We start from the raw sequence: 15,155 nt of genomic DNA on the forward strand, positions 1-15,155 counted from the left end.
CATAGCACTCTTGTGTTGATGTTGTCAACAAAGCCGAAAAGACATTTTTTCTCCATTTATCCATATCCTTGTTCAATCTTCCATTGCCTTTGTTCTCTAGTAACCTTAGTTCCCTTGCCCTTTTCGTTAGCCTTACCCCTTTATAGTCTTCTTGCCAATCTTCTTGCTAGATTCACACCCTAATTCTCTCTCATTCTCTCTCATTTTTTTCTATGATAACAAGTTTTATTAAGTTATTATCTCTACGTTTATCAAATTAATTAACAAGTAATATTCAAAATTACTTATTTTACAAATGAAATTTCTTAAAGGTTTTGAGAGTCCGGTTTATCGGATTATTAACAAGAATAAGAAGTAAGTATCTATCATTTTCATATTTTTTGTAAATAATGACTTAGTTGAAATTTTTTGATATAATATTTTGAAAAGTTTTTGAATTATTTTTTAAAAAAATTAAATAAATCCATATTCTTGCAATAAACTCATATACTTTTATTTTAGATCAAATAAATTTTTATAATTAATGATCGATTAATTATCATTAATCAAAATGACATATCAACTTATACTCATGTGATAATAATATGGAAGATGAAAATATCACGTAATCGCATTGTCATCTACATACATGTTAACATGTCACGTTAACACCACGTGACATGAAATGATAAGTGATATTTTGATTAATAACAGTTAATCAATTGTTAATTATAAAAATTTATTTGATTTAAAATAAAAATATAAGAATTTAATTGAACATAATAAAAAATAAAAATTTATTTAATTTTTTTTAAAAAAATTAAGTATTATATCAATTTTTTTCTTCTAAACACGCAGTCACAAAAAAAATTCATGAATTTTTTTAAAAGATGACATAATAAACCTCTTCGATTATTATTTTTAATTCATCGAATTTTTGCTAGACTTATTTGAAAAAAACAACAACTTGCGATGCCGTTCGCATATTGAAACTTTAATACTTTGAAACTTCAACTTTTAATATATTATTAGGATTTAGGGTATGAGATCATTAGCTTCGAATTAAATTGAGCTTGACGTATTGTTACTAAAAAGCCAAAAAGTAAAGAAATGACCCCTCTTTATGCTTCTAATCTCAAACAATCAATTAAATTATTAATCAAAATTAATTTTTTTACATATAAAAAATTATTTAATTTTAAATTATATAATAAAATATAATTCTTCCTCGTTCCCACCCATACTAAGATTCACTATTTGCTTTATTTGCCAATTAATTATTCGTCCCTAATGTCCTCCTATTGTTGCTAGCCTCACGCTCCTTCTTTTGTACATAAAGGGATTCATCCATCTAAACATTGGCAGCTCAAGCAAAAGCTAGCTTACCTCAGCATAACTCAAAATCAAGCCTCCCAATAGTTTTCTCATGGCTAGATTATCCTCTTTTCTTTTCTTTTCCCATATTTTTTGCTTTATAACTCACTCTTGAATAGCAAATGTTAAGAATTTGACATAATTTTTAAAAAATTATTTAAAAATTTAGATAAATTTTTATTTTTTTATTCTATTCAATCAAACTCTTATACTTTTATTTCGAATTAAATAAGTTTTTATAACTAATAATTAATTAATTATTAATTAATCAAAATATCACTTGTCATTTTAACTTCACGTGATACTAATATGACACTAATATGAAAGGTAAAAAATATCACATGACCATATCACAATGCCAAATCAACATGCTATATTAATATCATATGATATAAAATGACAAGTAATATTTTGAGTAAGCCAACTATTAATAATAAAAGTTTATTTGGCTCAAAATAAAAATATAAAGACTTATTCGGTTCAAATTTAAAATATAAAAATGTAATTGAACGTGATAAAAAAATAAAAATTTATTTTAAAATTTCAAAATAGTTTTAAAATATTTTTAGATATTTTGTCTAAGAATTTTGTATACCGTTCTAATCAATAATATATTCAAAATCAAAGAACAACATAGGATTTGTTTGGAATATGTCTCTCTTTCTTAGTCTTGATTCAAAATAAATTAAAGTATATGCATGTCCTTAGTTTCTTACCCACCAAACAAAGCTTTCCAGCCTATCCCTCTTCTCTTCCAATGAAACGATAAACAATTTAATCCAATGAGTGAAAAACATTACAGTCTCAATTGTAGCATAGTTGGCACCACAGCTATTATTCCTTCGGTGGAATTTATGTTGTTAAGAACAATGTTTATGATTGTTATTAGTGGTACTACTAGTCCTATAATATTAAAAAACAAAAGTAAATTACACTATTAATTAAAATTTTTGAAGCATTTTGAATTTGCAAAACTGAATTAAAATTTATCACCCTGACTATGAAAAAAGGTAATTATACTTAATTATGCCAAAAGATTTTAGATTCAAATTAATACCATAATTGGTAAATATTTAAACTTTTAATTGCCATGTCTAGCGCATTAACACACATGCACTGCACATGGGATTTTCTTCTTTTTTTTTCGTGTTTTTGATGAATCCTAATATTATTAATTGTTTTTTTTTTTTTTGGGAAGAAATAGGCTGTCTATTTTAACTTTTTCTAAAAGGGGCTTGACCCGCCCAAATGCAATACACCGATTTTGTTGTCACTTACCAAGAGACGCAAAGAAGAACCAAAGCATTGCGTAAGCTCATAAAAAGAAACCTTCATTAAATTTTTCTTTCTTTTTTTGTTCTTTCCATTATATCCAACGGTCCCAAACCCATTTTAACCTACCATCTCTTAATCCGAACCGTTACGATACAAAGTTTTTTAACACATTTTTTATGCGCCCCCTCCTACTTGTCCTTTAATTAATCCCCATTGTTTTGTTGATGAATCTTATGTTGCGTTTTCAGGTTCTTTTAAACTCTTCTCCTCTTCTCTTCTCTCTCTCTTTTCTTAAGAGAGGCACCTCCATTTCTGCATTTAATCATCTTTGTTAATGGTAATGCAAACATTATTAGATTCCTTTTTCACAAAAGAAACTGCATGCCCATTTCCTTTTTTTTTTTTTTTGATCGACTGATCAGTAGTTTTGGTTTTTCTTTGGACTCCAAACCAGGAAGAAACGAAGGTGCCGCCATGGATTGAATCATTGTTATCGACTGCATTCTTCACCATCTGCCCAAGACATAGAGACACACCGCGAAACGAATGTAATATGTATTGCCTGGATTGCATGAATGATGCATTTTGCTTCTATTGCCGATCCTCAAGACACAAAGATCATCTTGTAATTCAGGTGCATATATATAATTCTATTTTCATAAAAATTTTGTCATTATTGTATATTGTCCAATGTGAAATTTGTCTAAAACGGGATTAATGCAGATCAGGCGGTCATCATACCATGATGTTGTCAGAGTTGCTGAAATCCAAAAGGTTTTGGATATAAGTGGAGTGCAAACTTATGTGATAAACAGTGCAAGAGTTCTTTTCCTAAATGAGAGACCCCAACCGAAGAGTAGTAGCAGCAGCAGCAGCAAAGGGGTCTCTCATTTGTGTGAAATATGTAGCAGAAGTCTTTTGGATCCCTTTCGTTTCTGTTCTTTGGGATGTAAGGTTAGTTTTGAATTTTTTCTCTTCATTTTCCCTTCAAATATCTGCTCAAACTTTTTCCATCTGCATCACGCTGTTACCCTATGCTAGATTGGATAGAAGAACATCATGCCATTGCTATGATACTTGATTCATGATAGACAGAGCCAAAACTCACACCTAACTAGTTAGTAATTTTGATTGTTCGATGGATTATTTTTACATTATCATTTCTAAATTATTTTAATGATAATGAAATTATCGTCCGGAGATTCGATTTCAAATTTCAAAATATTTAAAAGTTTAACAGTTATTTGATTAATATGTTGTTAGTCAAAATTATTCATTTAATCGTCTTGGGTCTTTCGATTTCTATTATGTCAAGTTATTGCTTTTCTAGGTAAAGGATTGTTTGAAAACGAAGTTGAATTCTGTTTATACTATTATTAAAAGCTTGTAGGTACGAGGAAAAACGGGGACACGAGCTTTCTTTTAAGCAACAAGGATGAGGAAGAAGTAACAATACGAAGAAGAGAAGGAATTGCGCCGAGTAGGTTGCCATCAAAAGAAGAAGAAGAATTGCGTGAAGGAAGCCCACAAGAAATGTACAGGGGCACGCCTAATACAGCTCATTCTAATTCAAGGAGAAGAAAAGGCATCCCTCATAGGGCACCTTTCGGATCCTAATAAACTTCGGCCTTAAGGCCTTTTGATCCTTTGCCATACGATTTATCCAGCTCATTCCTCACATGGGCGGTCAATGCCCTAAAACAAAAGGGCATTTAAAAGGGTTTTATATGTATAAGTAATCGATTATTATAAAGATCCTTCGAATAGTTATAGAATTAATTACTTAGGATATGTCACAGGCATTAAAATTTATCATATCAACGTATATAAATTAATCCACAAGTTTAATAATAATCATTTTATTATAATATTGACAAATGTGCGGTACATTTTAATTACATGTTGCATTTTAAGGTGTTGACTTGATAACGGAAACGATAAAGAGATCTCTGTAATAATTTCTCCTACTGTACAATACAAGAGCTTTAGACAAAGATTAGGTATAAGTTACATTTAGGGGTTGGGGAAGGAGGGTGGCTGACTTAGGGCTCAATAATGGTGCATTAATGCTTGGATACATGCTAGGTGTAAATGTTACGTATGCACAACATGAACGGTTTTTATATAAAGCAAAAACAGCTCAGCTTTTGCTTAACTGTTTGGTTTAATGAAGCGTTCCACAACATATGAGGCTAAAGGACAAATTTTTTCACTAAAATTATTTATAACGTGGCTTTTGGGGAAAATTATTCCTATTACCTACTTTGGTGTGCTCGCCATAAATTTGTATGTGTCCAAGTTTATGGAAAGAGAATTGCAAATTGTTTATTAAAAGATGCATATTACTTAAACTTAATTTTCGATCGCAAATAATATCGCGGTTTGATAATTAGAGATGAGCACGGATCAGCTACGAATTATTTTGTACAAATAGGTTCAGATCGATATTAGGGTGATTATGATTTAATGGGTGATTCGTGATTTAATTTTTTTTCTAAGAATAATACTTTTAAAATGGTCCATGATCTTATATAATTACTCAGCCATTCCTAAACGAAAGACTAGATCATAACATTAATTCGATATTATTTATGCACATTCTAAAAATATATACATAAATTATCCAACTAACTTTTTTGTTAATTTGCTTATTGTAAGTCAATGAATATGTAACCTACAATTTTGGAATTGAAACGTTGTCCGATTTCACATTACAATTGAATAAATTTATTAGATGTTTGTACTTTGCAATGTGGATGTTTGACTTTTTTAAAAAAAATTATAATCACAAAGTGCCACATCATTAATAAATAATAAAATAGAATTATTTAAAATCTTGAAAATAAATAAGAGAAAAAATTGTTTTTTGTATAATCAAATAAAAAAATATAATTTTTTCATGCTCTTGTTCCCCGTAAACAGAGTCATTAAAATCAAAGTAAAACCTCTTTCCCTTTGATCTATTTGTAAGAACATATGCAAAAAATTTATTTTTTTCTTTATGGGTAAAAAAATTTAAAATTATAAACTAACAAAAAAATTCTTAACACTAAACTTCCTAATATTAACTTTCTTGAAAGCAACCTTCCAATATCCTCTTTGTTCGACATATTATCAATCCAAACTTAACAGGGAAAAAAGTTATTGTTAGCCATAACCAGGTCTGTAACCACGAACTGAAGAAGAAAGAAAGTGCAAAGTTAGATATCCATCACTCTTACGTATACCATTCCCACGTAGTACCGCCGGCCTTGCTTTCCTCTCTCTTTCAATTTCAACACTCTCGAAAAAATTTTCAGAAATTAAAAAAAAAAAAAAAGCTGTCTCCCATATTGAGCAGACTTGTTTCATTTTTTATAATATTCATGAGGATTTAATTAAATATTATGTCTTAACTCTCCTTTTGTCTCTTTCTGAGGGAGATCTCTTCCCCCCCACCCAAAACTTTTGTCCTCTCCTCCAAATTCTCATTGTTTTCTGTTCAATTTATCCTCCTTAGTTTCTTCTGTTCTTCTCTTCCCAGTTCCTCCTTTTGTCTTTTTAAAGGAAAAAAGAAAAGAAAGGAAAAGTACAGGTCCAATTGTTTTCTTTGTTCTTCCCCGATTGGAAGAACGAATAATTGAGGTGTTTTCTTTATTTTTGTTTTTCTTTATAACAATGAACAGAGAATGATTGATCAGAGAAATGTAATAATCAAGCGCAACCTCAAATTTCCAAGTGCCAAGTCTCCAGAAAAAAAGGAAGTTTGAGAGAAATTTGTAAAAGAGTTTAAAGAAAACAGTAAAAAATAGAAACAAATTTATATTTATTTTCAAGGTTTTATTTTTATTCATTAAAGACATGACACTATCAATATTGAAGTGTATAGAAATGATACACTATCAATGCATCAAATATAAATTTATTTTTAAATTGTATTCACAAATTTAATATATTATTTAATTGTAATTTAAATTTTTTTTAATTATATATTAAAATTTTATAAAATTTAGGACCTACTCTAAATTGCAATATTGAAGTGTACAAGATTGGTCCTAAAGTGGATTTCAAAGGGTCATGGATTGATCCAAGATCCAAAATTTTTAAGATCGACTCCATATCAATGGTTTGCAATCCTAACTTCAAAACCGTCTATCTAGATAATCCTATTGACTTATATGCATAAATTAATTAGGCATACATTTACACTAGATTAAGCTGTTAAAAAGTTCAAATTATGGCTAGGAATAATATTCTAATAATAATTACTAATTTTATCCAGAATAAAACAAAATTTATTACTAACCCTTTCTCCAAATAATTTAATTATAAAGAAAGTTAGATCAATCAAGGAAAATGAGGGACACTTTATATAATAATACAGTACATTAAAATCTATTAATGTATATCCATTTATTTAACCTTACTCTGTTTATGGACAATAATTTGAACAATTTCTTTAAAAACATTTTAAACAATATATACTTTAATAATGCTTAAAAAACAAGACTCAAACAAAAGCATAGTACACAGATGAATTTACATTGATTTTTAAGATTATCTTATGATTTGATAGATGATTCATTATTCAATATTTTTAAGAACAACACTTTTAAAATGACCCATGATCCTAAATAATTATTCACCCATCCTTAACTGAAGGACTGGATCATAAGACTGATTTTTGAACCGATTCTAAATTATTTATGCATATTTTTTAAAAAATATACATAAACTATCTTATTAACTTTTTTATTAATGTGCTTTTACTTATTCGTAAGTCAATGAATATGTGCACTACAATGTTTGAATTGTAATACTTTTTCAATTTCACGTCATAGTTAAATAAACTTATTGGATGTTTGTACTTTGTAATGGGAATGTTTAATTTTTTTTTATTCATGAATTTAGTATTCTATCCTATTGTAATTTACATTTATGATATCAGAATTTTCTTAATATATTAAAAAATTATAAATTTTAAGATCGATCTTGAATCACAAAGAATCATAAGATTGATCTTAAAGTGGATCTTAAACAGTCATGGATCTATTTAGGATTTAAAATTTTTAAGACCAACTCTATATGGACGGTTTGCAATCATCAAAATCGTCCATTGAGATCATGCTTAATTTTAATGACAATAATAACAGGCTAATATAAATAAATTAATTAGGCATGTATATGCACTAGATTAAGTTGTTAAAAAGATCAGAATATGGTGGGTCAGGAATAATATTCTAATAATAATTACTAATATTGTCCAAAATAAACCAAAAATTTAATTTAATTCTAACCCTTTCTCCAAACAATTTAACTATTATAAAGAAAGTTAGATCATCGAGGAAAATGAGAGACACCTTATATAATGGTATAATATATTAAAAAATATTAATCTATATATATTCATTTATTGAAACTTAATCTGTTTATTGACAATTAATAATTTAAGTAATATCTTTAAAAACACTTAAACAATATAGTCTTTAATAATGCTTAAAAGACAAAACTCAAACCAAAAGATAGTATAATTACTTAAGTGCTACTTCAAGTTGCAAATTTCTAGATGAACAAGATGAAAACAATATCAACAAATGAAGGCTTCCTACCATATGAATTACTCATAATCTTATATGAATTATATTTATATGAAAGGTGAGCATGGTCCGGGTAATCTTAAAGTTTGGGATCCTAATCATTCATGTAAGATCGATTCTAAATATTTTTTATCATGATCAGTCTAATTAAGGTCGAATCTAAATCTTATAATTTTTTAAAATAATAATTAAAATAAACAATATTTCATTATCATAAATATAAATCACAATTAACAGTATATCAAATTCAAGAACACTAAAAAAAAGCTATACATCTACATCAGAATTCATTTATTGTTACGTTTTATTTCTCATGAAATTTTAAGTTTTATTTCGTATTGTTGGTAAATATTTTAATTCATTCATTTATTATTTTATTTGAAATTTAATTATCAAGTTTTTCAAAACAAAACATCTTTTATGGTTTAACTCTTACAATTTATAAATATTTAACATATTTTATAGAAGTGCGTAAAATTATACTAGACCAATTACTCAATTAAATCAAATACAATTTAAATAAAAGAATTTGATCTAATTAATTCATTGGATCTATTCGTCTAAAAAGGTTGATCTAATTAATTTATTTGATAAATTTTCAGTTTTAAAATTTTTAGATCGAACCAACCAAAGATCAAATTAATTATATATATTAATAAATATTATTTTTAAATTTATATAAAATATATATTTTTATTATTAATTTTTATTTTATATTTTATAATTATAAATGAAGTTTATAAATTTTAATATTATAATTTATAAAAAAATATAAAATTTGGATTCTTTTGATTCAAAACTTAATCAGCCGAATCAATTTGATATTTGGTTAATTTTGTCTTATTTTATAATTAATTGTTATTATTAATTTTTAAAAAATATTTAATTTATTTGACTTTTAAATATGACGGATCAAATTGATTGAAAATTCTATTCGATGTGGTATAGAAACCATCATTTACACCATCCAATAATCTTCTGCCACATCAGTTATTTTCATCTGCAAATACTAAATTATAGCATACCAGATTACACCCTCTTCAAGTCCAATTTCTGTTCTTATGTGAAAATGGAGATAAGCATATTCAAGGTGGCCGTTGAAGTTAGGATGGGAAGAAAGTTGTGCAGAGAGACTGAATGATGGGATTGACGGAGATGCGGCTGCAGCAGTTGTCAGGGGTGATGCCATTGATATCAACGCCGGTGAAGTTTGGCTGCTATGGTCAAGCCAAAGTAAAATAATCAAGTGTTACCCAGCTTACAACCGAAAACACAAAATTTTAAGATTATCTGACGTGTCAAAATATAACTAGATGGTGTCAGTTATAACTTTTGGAATAAAATATATAGTAATAATTAGTTCAAAATAAAATTACGGATCACTTTAAAAATACCTATGTTAAAAATATTGAAATTATTTATCACTCGTTAAATCACAAGATCACCTTAACATCAATATAAATTCTTTAATTAAAAAACAATTTATAAATAATCCTAAAACGTCACTCATCCCAATTTATGTTATTATATTTTGTTTAAAATTTTCTAGTTTAATAAGATGAATAAATACAAATTTTATTATTATTATTATTAGTATTATTACATTCAGGGGATCCATGCCCACTTCCTTATAATATTGAATAATCTTTTAAGGTTCTTTTTGCTTTTTAATTATGTATCAATTTTTTTTATTGTTTTCCTCTATGTATATAATATATATTATAAATAGACACCAAAATTGGATAGAGAAGATTTAGACACCCTAAAATTATGTATTCCTGCCGCACCCCAATGCAAGGTACTTAATAATTTTTAATTCTCATCCCCTCTCATACGCAAGTATATTTGTGTATATATATATATATATATATATTCTATTTTTAATATGAAATTGTACATCAAATTTATTTAATTATTCAAATTATTGTTTCTTAAATAAATAATATACACACGTGTACACATGCAATAAAAAATAAATCTTCCTCTTGATTTTTTAATTTATTGGGAAAAAAAAACCCAAGAGACACAAAGGTCTAACCTAGAGGACTAATTGGGATTATTTTTCCATCCTAAATTGAATGGAGTGCTGTCCTTTCAATTACATTTATTTTATATATATAGAAAAGTTGGTCTATTATTCGAACCTTGCATGTGCTATATTAATGTCACAACGAAACATTGCAATCAACCTGTAACAGAAAATTCAGAGGAAAAAAAAAAACCCCTTATGAATTGTATGATTTATTGGTAACAAAAGGCATGTATGATGTTTGTATTTACACCCAATAATACTTTTTAAATGGGGTAATTAAATTTTTTAACCTTGTATGAGGTGAAAAATGGAAATAGTAAAAGCCAAATAGAGAAAAAAAAACAAGAAGAAAATAGAGGCTTTAGAATTAAGCGAGTGATCTCCATTTGGGACCAATTGCCCTGAACTTCTGAAGCAAGCAAGTAAACTCAACAGAGTATATGTATTTATGGTACTCTTCGAAATTGGGTACAAACTTAAAGGTAAAGAAAGACAAAGGAAAATGTTAAAGAAAGCAGGAAAAAGGAAACTGCTTGTTGAAGTGTACCCTTTGGCCCTTGCCCTGATCTGTTGTTCACAGCCTACGTTCCCCACCCCTTCATAGTTTCTAGTTTTAGTCATCCTAAACTATTTATTTTCTTTAGTTTTTTTTTTTTACACAGCCACCAATCATAAAACTCTTTGTTTTACTAATAAAACCAAGGGATTTCCCATTAAAAAGATATGAATGGGGACTGGAAGATGTGGAGGAAAAATTATATAATTTACTAATTTAGGCTGTAATGGCCAGGGAATTCCACGTCTTTGTCAAGACTCGAATTATTTTCCAAGTCCCAAACGGTATCCTATGCCCGTAGTGTATATGAAGACAAGCGCAAGAGAGATACATTGACATGACAGGTGAAGAGGGAGAAAGATAAGGTTTTTCTCCCTCTGAATCCAATGCTTTTGCTCATTGAAATGCCTCTTATTATTGTAATTATTTGTTAATTTGACCTTCAAATTTGAGATTTTATGTACTTTTAATTATCATTTTCACGTAAAAATATCAAAATTAGAAAGGGATATATAAAACTTTAATTTAAAATCAATTGATAATGAATTAAAAAGTACTTGTACATTTACATTATTGGACTATTTGGGGTAAAACGAAAAAACCATTATGGTGCAACTGAAATCTTCTTGGGTCAAGTGTTGTAGTGACTCTCAACTGTCAACATGTTACCCATCCGAAGAGGAAAACTAGAATGAAATTAGAACCACAGGGAAGTGTCAAAGGCTGATCTGAATGTCAATTTATAACCATTCATTTTGGGATTGGACTGTTCACATTAGAAGTATGAATATAATATTGTAGAGTTTCCTTTCGTTGCAGTAACATGTTTTCGGTGGGCAGTCATTTTTAACAGGATCACTGCCTTGTCGTGTCTAGGGGCTGTCTAAATGAAGGAAAAGGAGAATTCCCAAGGGAGAAATGACGTGGAAGAGACGGTACGTATAAACACGGGAAAAATACAAAAGAAGTGAAGGTGCGGAAATTTTGTGTAGACAATAGACAATAAGTTGTTTCAAAAGATAAAGAAAGAAAATCAAATTACAAGGCTGCAAATTTCAAAAAGATTTCTCTCTCTTTCTCTCTTTCCAAACATACTGTTTCAATTTCCCTAGAATTCATATCTAACTATAGCTATATAGCTAATATTCGCCTTTCATCTCCATGTCCAAGGATCACCATGATAGTACTCTTCAAGAAAGTCTACAAAAACGTGAACAACAGCAAGAAGAAGAAGAAGAAGGAAAAGAAGAACAAGGGCTTGAAAAAGATGGAGGAGGAGGAGGAGGAGGAGAAGAAGCGGTGGCATCGAGGAAAGATGTTGAAGAAGAGTGCAAAACGCCAACTTCGAGTGATCACAAGATACCAACCATTCAAAGCTGCCCACCAACACCCAAGAAGAAAGTGGGACCAAATTCCCGCAAGAGAAAATTATCGGAGTTGCAGTTCTTCGAAACCACGAGAAGTGAGGAGGTAGAGTCGTTTTTTCGATCAAAATCTGAGCCATCTACTGTTAACTCTCGTAGCATCAAGAGGAGATGTAGGAGTGCTTGAAATTGATCTCTCATCACCATGTAAATTTTCGATGTCGAATTTTCTTGGGGGAGTTGCTTACTTACCTATAGCCTTCATTTCCTACATCAAATTTTCCTGCTGTTACTCTTCTTATTCATATTTATCTATTGCAAATATTGTGAGAAATTAAAATAATAATAATATTAATAATTCAAGGTGGGTTTTTTTCATTAATTCTTGTGATTTTGCTATCAAAATTCTGATTCTTTCTTCATTTCTGGATGGCATATTGTTGCATGTGAATTCCAGAAATGGTATTGGTAGATAGAAGAAAACTTCTTACACCTAAAGGGAATAGAGTATATGGAGATGGATGTGAACTTCATTAGATAAATGGAAAGAGGCACATCATTTCAAAATGATGCATACTTTGAAAGTTGAATTTCGTATAAAGAAAGGAACATATAGGCTTCCTGATATGAAGGTCTTGCTCACACACTGACCATGGCAAGCTTCCGGCCGGCGCACCAAGGTCAAGGCCTATAATTACTTTGGCGGAAGAAAGAAAGGAGGAGCTGATTTGTCTCTTTCTCAAGATTTATTAGTTTGTATAGCAAAAGGTGAGCAACCTAGAGGAACTCCTCTTAACTCCTTTCATTTTATATAATTAGCTAGGTTAATCTTTCCCTCCTCACATTCTTTATTTCTAACCGAGTTTTATAGAGTTTTAAAAAATATAGTTTTTATTATATTCACAAATTTAAAATATAAAAATATTTTATATGGTAAAATAACATATTATTAAGATATTTTTAAAATAAAAATTGAACAAAGAAATACATGTTGGCCGTACCACATATATGTATATATAAAGGAAATAGCTAGGGTAGCACAAAACCTAATAAGGACAAGCTATTTTGCGATCTCTATGCCCAATATTCCTTCATGTTTATTGATAAGATTTGCCGTTTGGCTTGTTATCAATGTTTAAATCATCAAATATAATTCCTAAATATATATATATATATGTGTGTATTTTTTAATATTCTTTCAAAATACTTGAAACCAATCCCATATGTCTGAGCACATGACATTATTTAAACCCCAAAAGTTGGGTTAAATTTTGTTTTTGCAAGCCATGAGCATGTGGTGTGGCCTCCCTGCACGTGTCCAAGTATTTCTTCCCCTCACAAATTTGTTCAAAAGAGTACGGGGACGCAGGGTAAACCATCCAATGTCTCTCTGCATGCTCTCTCTTGGCCACACCCAGAAGAATATAATATTATTCGACGAATCAAGGAAGTTGCTTGCTTAATATCTGGCATTCGTCAGAGATTCAATACTCATAATTCTATCATCCATCATCAATGGTAAAAATTGCACTGTTAAGACTTTGGATAAATGAAATTTTGGAATGTCGACACCTAAAAATTTTGGATAAATGAAAGGAGAAATTTTTTATCCAAAACACAACCCGCACGTGGTCAAATTGTACCTATTTGCAAAGGGATTGTGTCGAAGTGCTCCAAAAGAATTGACAAGGACAAGACTGTACCTGGCACACCAGAAAATAGAAATCCGGCACTGACTTTGGGTTTGATTTATGGGGCCAATGGCATAGCTTGGCAGGAGCTTGCGTCGTTTCTGGCACTCAGCTCCATTCGAAGAGAGGGCCAACCATGTCAACCTGCTCTCAAAAATGAAAACCCATTTTCCTGTAAAAGCTTCCAATCTTCCCTTTCTTCCGTCTCTCTATTTGTTATGATATGTGCGTAGTAACGTAGATTCTCAACGCATAGGATTCTGATTACTAAGGGATCTTTTCCAGTTGTACTGATCGAGGGGGGAGTTCAGGTTGTGACTGTTTAGATTTTGCAATCTTTCATGAAGCCAAGTAATGTGCCTTCCCCCTTCTTTGTTTCTTTTTTGTTTGTTGTTAGTAGTTTTTTCCCCCACTCTAGCTTACATTTGACATGAACATGGCACATGGCTTTTTACAATGAGAATTAATAATGCCAAACTTAAGACTATTATAGAGCAATTTCCTCAAATTATTTTCATTCTTTTTACAATGTTTCACTTGGGCGCATGGTTTTCAAATTGTTAACGTTTGCATTTAATCTTATCTCTCTTTTAGAATCAGGATTGTGTGATAGAAACAAAAGAGTGAAATGGGAGAGTAGTTTCTTTGCCTTGTCTGAACCCATGATTATGATCAGAACAATTGATTAATCCTGATAGCAGTAAGCTTGGAATGATTGGGGACATTGAAGGGTCACATATTGGGGAGGTCACCTTTGAATGATTAAAAACAGAAGGCTCAAGTCTCTCTCGAAGTCATAGGAACAGCAAGTTTAGCAAAGCTTCAGCTCCTGCAACGATAGGTTCATTGCTCAAAATCCTTGCTGGACATCTAGAGGAGAATGGTGCTATGCCCTTTTATCCTTTTTGTAATTAATTAATTTCCATGACGCAATTAGTATGCTACAAATCGACTTTTAAGACTTAATGACAGTGAGTGTCACAGAGCCTGATATACAAATTATAGCAGAAATGGTTTTTTCAATATATCAATCACTTTACAGAGGTGTAAATAGGTATAATTCATGTTGCAGAGACTAGAAGGGCAGCAATTATCGATTCCTAATTCAGTGCAGTTAGCACAAAGTCTCCCTAAAGTTCAGCTGATATTTTCCTTGATCTTAGTGTGTGATTGGTTCTCTGATGAAAACTTGACATTAGAGCAGAATCTGCTCATTGAAGAGTTTGATTTGTCTTTGGCAATATCTGTTAATGGATTCACTTCAATACCCGAAACCCAAGCTGCAGGACACCAGAAGCCTCTACAGGG

At 29.9% G+C, this 15,155-nt stretch overlaps 1 protein-coding gene across 2 annotated transcripts; it reads left to right on the forward strand.

Annotated features, from left to right (window-relative positions):
* The first annotated feature begins 2,842 nt into the window (after positions 1 to 2,842).
* Positions 2,843 to 4,495, forward strand: LOC110412680 (PLATZ transcription factor family protein). 2 transcript variants are annotated; one of them, XM_021423277.2, is made up of 4 exons: positions 2,843 to 2,876; positions 3,083 to 3,262; positions 3,352 to 3,582; positions 4,012 to 4,495. In XM_021423277.2, the coding sequence occupies exons 1-4, from the start codon at positions 2,853 to 2,855 to the stop codon at positions 4,243 to 4,245; spliced, it is 669 nt and encodes a 222-aa protein (XP_021278952.1). In that variant the 5' UTR covers positions 2,843 to 2,852; the 3' UTR covers positions 4,246 to 4,495. The 2 variants fall into 2 exon arrangements, with proteins under 2 accessions (XP_021278952.1, XP_021278953.1); XM_021423278.2 differs by having other exon boundaries at positions 2,844 to 2,965; positions 4,012 to 4,492.
* The last annotated feature ends 10,660 nt before the right edge of the window (positions 4,496 to 15,155 follow it).

This window comes from Theobroma umbraticum, unplaced genomic scaffold (assembly GCF_002168275.2).
Source record: "Theobroma umbraticum cultivar Fairchild unplaced genomic scaffold, ASM216827v3 scaffold_95.0, whole genome shotgun sequence".
Taxonomy (NCBI): domain Eukaryota; kingdom Viridiplantae; phylum Streptophyta; class Magnoliopsida; order Malvales; family Malvaceae; genus Theobroma; species Theobroma umbraticum.